The sequence below is a fragment of the Ruditapes philippinarum genome, unplaced genomic scaffold (assembly GCF_026571515.1).
Source record: "Ruditapes philippinarum isolate M1 unplaced genomic scaffold, ASM2657151v2 ctg3911_1_1_1_1, whole genome shotgun sequence".
NCBI lineage: Eukaryota > Metazoa > Mollusca > Bivalvia > Venerida > Veneridae > Ruditapes > Ruditapes philippinarum.
Window position 1 is genome coordinate 26,255 of NW_026866807.1, and position 11,668 is coordinate 37,922.

At 32.2% G+C, this 11,668-nt stretch overlaps 1 protein-coding gene across 1 annotated transcript; it reads left to right on the plus strand.

Annotated features, from left to right (window-relative positions):
* Window positions 1–698: 698 nt before the first annotated feature.
* Window positions 699–8,233, plus strand: LOC132733779 (fibropellin-1-like). The gene is made up of 6 exons (XM_060720461.1): window positions 699–758; window positions 3,147–3,238; window positions 3,764–3,886; window positions 4,306–4,727; window positions 7,313–7,415; window positions 8,086–8,233. The coding sequence occupies exons 1-6, from the start codon at window positions 699–701 to the stop codon at window positions 8,231–8,233; spliced, it is 948 nt and encodes a 315-aa protein (XP_060576444.1).
* The last annotated feature ends 3,435 nt before the right edge of the window (window positions 8,234–11,668 follow it).

Below are 11,668 nucleotides of genomic sequence, written 5' to 3' on the forward strand. Positions count from 1 at the left end.
TGTACGACTGAAAAGATCCACTGGCAGTTAAAATATAAAGCAGGGAATATCACATTATACAGGAAAATAAATGAGTTTATAATTATTAATCATATACAATACGTAAAGTAGTGCAACATTTTATATCAATTATAATTATCAGAAAAAGAATGCTTTATCTCAAAACAACAACGGTCTGGTTTAGGCTAATAAGCCCTTGACTAGACACAAAATATAACTACAACATCTTGATCAATACAATACAATACAATACAATACAATACGAAACAAAACAATACAAAACAATGCAATACAATGCAAGGAATATTTTTTCTATAAGTAAAATGAATCTGTTGAAAATCATTCATAACTGTACTCAATAATGAACCAAACATAAAAACAGTTATTAACATTTGGTTTCGCACAATAGATATTTTTCGTTCGGAAAAAATATACATTATAATTAAAATGAAATTAATAATAATAATAATAATAATAATAATAATAATAATAATAATAATAATGTCATAAAATAATAGAATCTCAATTTAGATTAAGATCTATGTTAATGTGTTTATAATAGTTTGTTAATGTGTTTATAATTGTTTATGATGAACCTTAACTATATATTTAGACTATTTTGAAAGTTACTTGTACTCTTGGAATATACTATAGGTGGTATACGGAGTTGCTATAGGGCCAACTTCAAATGTTACACAATGCGGAAATCTATCATGCCTCCACAATGCAAAATGCCGGCCAGACGGACACGGGGATCAGTATTGCATGTGCCAGACTGGATATGTAGTAAGTAAATATAATATTATATTATATAAATTTACTATTAAGATATTGTATAAATAGACATTTTATTATGGATAATTTTGTATGTACATGTACCAATAAATAAGCTACACAAATTTCTGTAAATTTTTTGTTTGATATAATAGAATTTTCAATTTAAGGTATTTAACATAACACTAAATACTTACTTAACATTAAACATACTTATAGATCTTGTTTATTGTCTACAATAAAAGATAAATAAAAAAACCATGAAAATAGTGTCATGTGTATAATTATTATATGAAAAATAATGTTTGACAAAATGCTTTACGTAAACCTATTAACATTCTGTTAGCCACATTATAATTTACTCATTTATCAACGTCATAATTGAGCCGTACAATGACAAAAACAAACATAATGGGTTTGCGACCAGCATGCATCCAGACCAGCCAGCGCATCCGCGCAGTCTGATCAGGATCCAAGCTGTTCGCTTACCAACCCTTTTACAAGTAAAGAAACTGATAGCTTACAGCATGGATCCTGACCAGAATGCGCGGATGCGCTGGATGGTCTGGATGCATGCTGGTCGCAAACCCATTATGTTGGTTTTTGTCATTGTACGGCTCCATTATGACGTTGATAAATGAGTAAAGCTGGTCTGGATCCATGCTGGTCGCAAACGCACTATGTTGGTTTCATCGTTACGCGGTTCATATATATGATCAATATAATGTCTACAGTTAGGTGACAGCAAAGGAGCTCCATTGAGGTCAAAAAGCCTAAAACATAAAATTTGAATGTTTGACATAGATCAGCTGGGACACTTAAAAATGCAGAGATTAATTAAAAAATAACCAGTAAATTAATTGAATATCGTATTTTTGTGCTATTCTAAGCCCCATTTAAGTGAATAGCGTTTGGAACTCTTTTCAGTTTTGGGTCATTTTTTTATTCATGATTTGAGTACTTGCAACTTTTCTGAAAAAAAAAACGTAGTGAACAATCATCTTAAATTTTGCACACAAGTTATTAGTCTAGGCCTTTATCAAATTGAACATTAATCTCAAAAAAATATTTTCCGTCCCGTCAACAACAAAAAAACTTCAGGGCTAAAAGTGCATTAAGCGTTCACAAACTGAAGTAAAGCAAATGTTGATTCAGTATTGTTTGTTGAATATAAACGTTGTTGCGGGCTTACAAACTCAAATTGACGTCCAAGATGGTTACCACTTGTTTGAAGATTGTTTATTTGTTGTTAAAAATATAGCATTTTTGTGTATTCTTGAGAAAATATTTGAGAAAACGTTGCTTTTTGTTATACGTGGACAAATTTATTTCGGTCACACAGAATCACCTTGACCTTAAAGTTCCGTGATGATATAAAGGTAATCTAATGCCCGGGAAGATTTAAGCATTCATGTGTTTGTAACATTATCTTAAGTTTTAATTTGAAGATAACTTTATACAAAAACTGGTGAACAAAGTATATATTACATTAATGAGCCGCGTCACGACAAAACCAACATAATGCATTTGCGACCAGCGCATCCGTGCAGTCTGATCAGAATCCATGCTGTTCGCTTATAAACCCTATTACAAGTACCGAAACTGATAGCGAACAGCATGGATCCTGATCAGACTGCGTGGATGCGCAGGCTGGTCTGGAACAATGCTGGTCGCAAACCCACTATGTTGGTTTTGTCATGACACGGCTCATTTCTTTTTATTGCTTATTTCAAACAGTGTCATCCATTTTTTTCATTGCTTTTTATAGTTCTCTTTTTAAATATACATTCTTATATCTAGACAGTCACGATTAAGCAAGTGTCAAAACGTTTTTTATGTTTGTGATGGTGTATCAAACATGCGTTATCGATGCCAAACTGGAAATTAGATTCCACCTTACATTCTTTCGGCGACACAACTTTGCAGTTTAATGAGTACATATTTAATAAAATCTTTACATGGTATGCACGTAGTTTTATCTCGCAAGGTCATGGTAGAAAAGAATTGTTGTTAGAATTTAACAAATTCCAACAAATATAAAAATAAATAAGAAATTAAAAACAATAAAAAGGCATACCACCACCACCACCACCATGTACAACAGCAGCAGTAACGGCAGCGGTAGCAACAGCAGCAACAACAGCAGCAACAACAACAACAGCAACAAACAACAACAACAGCATAATAGCTATAATAATGATAATAATAAAATAAATAATAAAAATAATCATAATAAAAGCAGCTGTAGCAGAATTCAAATTGACAATCATTTATTAATACAACTATAAGAAGTGCAATTCTAGGAATGAAATGTTAAAATTTTGAAGCTGTTTCTCAAAACGGTGAAAAACTATGCTTATAATCTGTTTTAGGGTGCCACATGTTACGATGATTTTGATGAATGTAGCTTTGGAAACCCTTGTATGCATCGTGGTATTTGTAGTAACACTATCGGAAGCTATAGGTAAAGTATTACATTTGAAAGATATTAGATTGACCAATGAGATTTCCAGTTTACGGTTTAAAATTTCAAATCGACCAATGAAAATCCTTTTTTCATTCACTTCTTTCAATCTTATTTCAAAGGAAGTTAAGGTGAAATCACACAGCTTACGGCCGAAAAAAGTCAGCAATATTTATTGAATTGATTCAATCTACACTACTTCTAGACAAATAGATTGAAGTTATAATAAACACTTAAACCAAAATAATTATACTTTTACATATATACTTTACTAATATAATAATAATAATATATAAAGATTACCTTGGAAGTAATAAGTGCAGTGATTAGAAATACATGCATGCCGTTTACATGACCATTCTAAAAATGGCAATAAAAGTAGTTTATTAAAACTGGTAAATGTGATTAGCCATTGTTTTAAAGTCGTCATGCAATCTATATTCCTACAAAGCACACCCTTCATATCTCTGTTTATACATTTTTGACTGATTTCACGTGTGCATCAATGCCTTAAATATTCTTTAGATGCAGCTGTTTACACGGATGGTTTGGCAACGCCCACTGCGATATAAAAGACAATTCTACAACTGTTCGAAATTGCACGCCGGGATGGATGGGGGAATGGTGCCAAGATCAGTGTCTAAACGAGTAGGGCTATTCATTTATTTACAACATGCATTCTCCGACATTGTACAAATAATAAAAATATGGCAATTTTCCTTTTTTGCTGCTGGAGAATGGCCCTAAGTTTCGACTCCGGGCAACGGTTTAAAGATTGAGGTCGCGTCAGAAAATAATTTTCGATTCAATTTCAACGTGATTGACCAAAAGTTGATATTGGAAAGTGTAAAGGATGAAATATATACATGTATCTGTTTAAATAACTGCTCCCGCTCACATTTTTATAAATTGAACGTTACAAGTAAGTTCTGATGGATATTTACAGAAATTCCATGTACAATACTATCCTAATTATTTGATATTTTGCAAGGTCCTCCTATGTTACTATCAATACAAGCTGTTTCCGTTTGAAGATGTTTACAACTTCATATCATTTGTTACTTTAGTTCAATGTGCCGACATACAGAAGTGTGCAAAAAGCGAGGGAGAGGACTTCACTGTTTATGTTCACCCGGATGGAGTAGTCGGAATTGTTCTGTTGACATCGACGAATGCACGCAAACTCCATGCTCGAGTAATATGCTGTGTACAAATACGCCTGGTTCCTATCTGTGTAGTTGTAAATCAGGATTGACGGGATCACAGTGTGATTCTGATATTGACGAGTGCACGAGAAACCCGTGCGAACATTCCTCAACATGCATTAATGCGCATGCGTCCTATAACTGCACATGTGCAAACGGTTGGCAGGGAACTAATTGTGAAAATGATATTAACGAATGCGAAAATTATCCATGCAATTCAACATATGTTTGTGAAAATAATCCCGGATCATTTTCATGTTCAATAAAGCAATATAGTGCGTCAGGTAAAATGAAAAGATTCTTTTTTTTACAACTAAGGATATCATTTTGCACAAACTAAAAATTTTTTAAGATTTTCCCACTCTTTTAGTGTATTTTCTGTCGCGTGCTCAAATTTTTTATGCACCCCTTTGGGGAAGACGTTTATGGGGAACTTAAATTTCCTCCTGGTACTTTTATATGCCCAGTAAAAAAAGTACTAAATTTAAAGGTTTTATCTCAAAAAACTTTTTAATAATTTTAGTGATAAAGGATGGGTCAAAACCCGCGACTTTGAAGGGTTTAAACCGGAGACTGACCATAATGGAGTATAGGAAATATATTTACAAGTGATTTTTAAATCATTGAAATCACAGTCGTATAACTGTATTGGTTAACATGTTTTTATTGAAACATTTACATGTTAAATTTATCAATAAATTAGCTTATGTCGAGCTTTTAGACCTTAAAGATAAAACAGCAGAAAAGAAACAAATGCCGGTTCTAGTCACTTTATGTTTTCTTTGTTTTGATGTGTTGTTTGTCACGCTTTAATGTTCAAATGGCGACTTTTTAAGCTTTATTGGTAGAGGAAAGACGTGAAATGTTCCTCCCTGGATTATACTAGCACGAGTGGCTACCTGAGAAGAACGACCGACGTTCCGTAAGCTAGATGGATAGCTTCCTTACATAAAATAATTCAAAGTTTATGAGGGGATTCGAACCTACGGCGGTGACTGGCAAGTAGTTAGAAGTAAGCCACATTTACCATACAGCCACGGATGAGATAAAGTTGTAGATGTGATGTCAATGTAATATGAGCCGCGCCATGGCTAACCAACGCAATGCGTTTGCGACCAGCATGGATCCAGCTGTTTGAAACTGATAGCGAACAGCATTGATCCTGATCAGACTGCGCGGATGCCAAGGCTGGTCTGGATCCATGCTGGTCGCAAACGCATTACGTTGGGTTTGTCGTGACGCGGCTCATATGTACCAGTGTATGTGAATGTAGGTTTACTAATACTTTATGATACAAATATTTATTTGATACTGTTTTTCGGCGTAGCTGTATTAAAATGGATTTTGACCTAGATTTGTAACAAATGAAATTGTTAGTTACAAAATCTTCAGCTAAGCCTAAAAGAGGGTGTTTTTCATTGGTGGAAAGACTGGCTGTTATGAAATTCAAGGACAAATTCGTAATCTTTAGTTTACTTGTCTCTAAGAATAAAGTTGTATTAAAAATATTTATACAATCGTAAACTAAATATCACAACGTTATGACCAAAACAAAGATATATCAAAATACAAAAATATACAGTACATATGATTTCATGTACAATTTATTTTGTTGATAATATTAACAACAAACCCAACTTTTTGTTTTTCAGCCTTTACTTAAACATTCGATTACTACTCACTCGTACTTTATTTGTCGTAGCTTTTCTGTTTTCTATGAAAATGAACGATATTTTTGATCAACAAAAAGATTTTCCAGAGCTGATATGAATTGCGAAAATTAATATATTTAAAATGCAACATTATCATAAAGAATCGCAAAACTTTAAGTATTATTTTTGTGCGTAATAATAACAAATTAATTTATTCATAGTTATTCGGCGTTTGTTTACACCGGTAGGTAAATTTACCGAAATACACCCCAATTGACTACCTACTATCTGAAACTGTCTCACTTGATAATCAGTGTCATTGATGGGTTATGCAAAATTGAGTTTAGTACTTATTATAAAATAAATAGATGTATTTCTGTATATTTGGAACAACATTTATATTTTACATTCCACATTTAAAGTACATTGTAAAATATAACCTGTGTAGGTGTACGACACGTAGCCATGCCAGTAGGCTTAACTAGTACCTCCACCTCATACCCCTAGTATATACAAAATACTAGTCAAGCTGTGCAATTTTTGATAGAAATCCTTTTTTTATAAAATACATAATTATAACTTTTACTAGTAAGGTTATGTTTAACTTTTGATTTAAGTCTTCAATTATTCATTTTCATTGCCAGATAGATAAGAAGGCATTATAAATAGTATAGTTCAGAGTTGATATGTTCCATTGATTGTTTATTACAGTTTGTATTCTTTCATAAATAAAAGATATAAACAACAAAAGATTTTGGTGTTATTATCATGACCTAATAATTGCAGCATTTTATGCACAGAAGTGCTTTTACAAAATGAAGGTCAGATACATATAAGTTAATATTATTTAACAATAAAATTCAAGTTGTCAGCTGATTGTGGCCTTTGCAGTCTCTAAATTTGGTAGTGTGGTTGGTTATTATCTGGTATTGACTTTGAAGCCAGTAGTCAAAAGTCACGGTGACAAAAAAGCTTCTAGCATCTATAATAACATGACTAATTTGTTGACATTATAGGAGCATACATGTTTCAGCTAAGTTTAGACAACTGTCATAGATTATACTAGTAACCACCAAATATATTTCAATTTAGACATTTATATTGTATAAATATCATTAATTTTGAAAATATTCTAAAGCTATGAGACATTTTGCACTGAATTTACGCCGATTATCTTTTTTAAAAATATTTCTTGTTTTCTTTCTTTCTGAAAGCAGGTAAAGACACTACAAAAATGCATATCATCATCGGAGCCGTTCTTGGTTCGATACTAATGCTGTGCAGCATTGTAACATGGATTGGAATTCTTAAATACAGATGGTAATATTTTTATTTAACACATACTTTTCGTAGCAATTGCTTAATATTAATATTTCACAAACATTTGTTACGTTACAGGGTTCACGTGATAAATAAGTTTTATAAGTTATAAGATAATTTATTCCCCCGCGTAAGGGAAGAAACTGCGATAAACTTTTTTCAAATGTTCACTTGCAAAGTTGTTGATCATCATGCGATGGTAGATGTATAATTACCATAATGCATGACGTTATGTATGCCTTGATTAAATAAGTAAGGAAATAACAGGCTTAAATCTGGTACATATTCATTATCATACAAATTTGGTGTATACTAAATAGATAAACATGGTCAAATATTTTTTCTGCTGAACTGTTTCAATAACTAAATAAGTATTGTCTTTGACTTGCCATAATGATAGACTGTAAATGGTCAATGAGAAATGTTTTTGCTGAAGGCCAATAATTCCTGAACAACTTATTCCACATACGCACAATCATATACATTAATGGTTAAACTACTTTGGTGACTGGTTCATACATTACATTCAACTCTTCTTCACAGAGGATTGGCCTCTCCAAACATTACAAAAAATCCAAAAAGAACATTCACCATGAGGACTTAAAAAAAGAACATAGGAACATATTTCAGTGGGTATATATAACATAATACGAAATAAAATATATTGTAGGTGTTCAAGCCGAGATAAAAGACTCATTCGAGATGATCAAAATGTGCCTAAAGAGAAAACCAACAATAAAGACAAAGAAGAGAAACAACGTGCGACGAAACAACAACCAACGCATCAACATTTTATCAACAAGAAATGGGTCCATTAGTAAAAAAAACATTAGTAAAAATGATTGCAAGCTTTATAGTTCATAGATTTTCGGAATCATTGTTTTCAATATTTTATGTGCATAGGAATAAATAAATAGTGCTTAAAACGATGCGATTGGGTGTGAGGCATATTGCACTTTCCATTGGCCCCTATAAAATCGACTCTGTGATTTTAAGCTACTTAGTTTCCATTTTGTTGCTTTCTTGGGATATATAATTATATTTCTTTCCCAGAATAATAGTTAGCGCCGATACTTAGTTCAAGGTGCTTAGTTCAAAGTTCAACAAAAACATTTATAGCCGAAGCATGCAAATATTTTATGAACTTTGAAATAAACAGTATTTGCTTTGTTTGATTATATGTAATGTGCTGTGAATAATCGTCATTTCAAACGTCCACTAAAATGAGTGCAAAACAACCACGTACATTACATCAGGGTCTTTCAATAAAATTTTTAAAGACCCTTATTACATACATGTCACGACGTTAACGCTAAATTGTGTTCACAATATATTAAATACTTTCTTAATTGATAAGTTTTACATCGACAATGTTAAAAGTGTTTAAAACTTTATATCTTCTACATGAAGTTCACACAAAAAATATTTCCTTACAGTTTGAACTGTGTTATATGTACAACCTCTTTATGTACGATCTCATTGTTACTTTTATAAATAATTTCATGTGTAACATGTGATCATTTTATCTCTTCTTGTTTAAACTGTTTCATGACGCATACGTTAAATAAAAAAAAATTTAACAGTGACTTGTTTTAATATTAAGTGTTGCTTGGGGACAACATTTCTAAATGTTAGCTTATAATTGTAGTATGCAAATACTTATTCAATATCACAGTCAAATACTTTTTTCTGCTGAATTAACTGTTTCAGGAAATTTGATAAGTAATGTCTTTACCATATTGACACATTGTAAATGACCAATGGCAAATGCTTTTGCTAAATAAACATTAAACTTGATATTGCTATTATCTGTTATTAATTACTTATTGTGGTTGTGGTTGTCTTAATGTATTTTCTGTTAGATTCATCACCATCATCATCATCATCGTCGTCATCATCATCATCATCATCATCATCATATTCATCATCATCGTCGTCGTCTTCGTCGTCGTCGTCGTCATCATCATCATCATCATCATCATCGTCATCGTCATCATCATCATCATCATCATCATCATCATCATCATCACCATCATCATAAACAACAACAACAACAACAACAACAACAACAACAACAACAACAACAACAAAAAATAAGCCATTTTTATATGAATCTTCTAAGCGATGTAAAATTATGACCACTTCATATGGACTAGAAATGGATTTATTGTATCGTTTGACCTAATTTAGTGAATATATTCTATTGAAGACTTCAATGATTTTGATAGATTTTGTCCGATGATACGATCTCATCAGCGCACAATAGGGCATAAAATACCTTACAAAATATGAGCACAAAGATTAACTAGACAAAACAATGTTCTCAGAACGCAGCACCCGACAAAATCCAACACACAGGACCCCAGTAGGGCAACGAACAATTCACAAATACCCGTTTTTTTATTTAGCAATCTTATTGATAATCTTAACGTCATTCGTGTTTGTGTTCCAAATTTTACTTAAATTTCGCGTTGCCTTAACGCACTTTTGTAGTTATGACTGTTCGTTTCCTCATAATAACCTTTTTTATTCATTAGAAAATACAAAAAGAAATAGCATGAACCTTATTTGTTGATTTGTCACTATTGGTATTTAAAAATAAAGTTAGGCCGTGTCTACACCTATCCAAGTCTTGAATGCAAGTATCATATTCTCTTGTATTGGATAGTGTAGACACCCTACTTGAATGTTTTTTTAAGAGAAATTATGTGACATCCATGAAGTTAATTTCTTACAGGTTCTATTTTCTACAAGTTTTTGGCTGTCAAGACAATGATAACACCAGTTTGACAAAAAACATGTGCGCAAGGGTTGGATAGTGCTGTTATTTTTATTATTTTCTGACTCAGTGTACATGCCCTTTGAATTTCAGTTAATGTTTACAATGTCTTGGGCAAAGAAACAAATCATCATGATTTGTTCCTTTGACCAAGACATTGTAATCATTTACTGGAATTTAAAGGGCATGTACACTGAATCAACAACAAAAAGTCAGAAAATAATAAAAATAACAGCACTATTAAACCTTCGGGCACATGTTATGTGTCAAACCGGTGTTATCAGTGTCTTGACAGCCAAATACTTGTAGAAAAATAGAACGTGTTCTAACTTTCTTGCAAGGAATTATCTTCTTGGATGTCACATAATTTCTCTTTAAAACTCATTCAAGTAGGGTGTCTACACTATCCAATACAAGAAAATATAATACTTGCATTCAAGACTTGGATAGGTGTAGACGGGCCCTTACTCGGCAGTAATTAGTGTGGCCGCTTTTTCATGAAGAAACCAGTGCTGATAGTGAAAATTGTGATTGGCATATTTTAATTAGCCAGGTCAGTTGTTTCTAAAAAGGCTGATAACACTGTAGCAATGTGAGGATACATTCAAATTTATTACATAGATAATACACGTGGAGCTCAGGTCGCAGAGACAAATGAGAACACAGTAACTTTTTGATATCCTTTTAACTCTAAGAAAAATGATTATTAATTGCTGACTGTTTATATTTTCTAGAAAAAGTAAGCAAAACATTATTTTGTTTCTTATTAATCATGTTCTTAATCAAAATAAGAAATTATTTTGTGTCTTTGTTGATTTTTCGAAAGCGTTTGACTACTTAGTAAGACCGAATATATGGTATAAATTATTCAAATTGGGTGTAAGGGGTAAGTTATTTAATATTATTCAATCAATGTATGCACACGTACGTTCAAGAGTAAAATTATATGGTGAGACAGGTTCTATTTTTGATAGTTATCTGGGAGTAAGACAAGGTGAATCTTTGAGTCCTTTTCTGTTTGCCATGTATTTAAACGATTTAGAAGAAGAATTGGTCATTAAGGGTGCAGAGGGTGTAGATATAGGATCATTGAAACTATTTTTTATTGATGTATGCTGATGATATTGTTCTTTTAGCAAACTCTGCTGAAGAACTACAGACTAGTCTTAATATTTACATGAATATTGTTCCAGATGGAAATTAAGCTTAAATAAAAGATAAAACAAAAGTGATAATATTTTCGAAAAGGGGGCGTTTACCAAATAACTTGGCTTTTTATTATGATGGAAATATTTTAGAAATCGTCAATAAATATACGTACCTAGGAATTGTTTTTTTACGTCAGGTGGCTCCTTTCAGGAAGCCTGTAACACGTTATCAGGGCAAGCATTAAAGGCAATTTTTAAGTTAAAATGTTATATGTCTAGGTTTGTTAATTTGTCTTCAGATCATGTCTTAGACCTGTTTGATAAAC

Bases quoted from the DNA above. Each gene is read 5' to 3' on its own strand.
- LOC132733779 (XM_060720461.1), top strand. From the start codon at position 699: ATGCGGAAATCTATCATGCCTCCACAATGCAAAATGCCGGCCAGACGG. The intron at 3,239-3,763 runs GTAAAGTATTAC...AATATTCTTTAG, and splicing joins AACACTATCGGAAGCTATAG to ATGCAGCTGTTTACACGGAT. The intron at 7,416-8,085 runs GTAATATTTTTA...AATATATTGTAG, and splicing joins GGAATTCTTAAATACAGATG to GTGTTCAAGCCGAGATAAAA.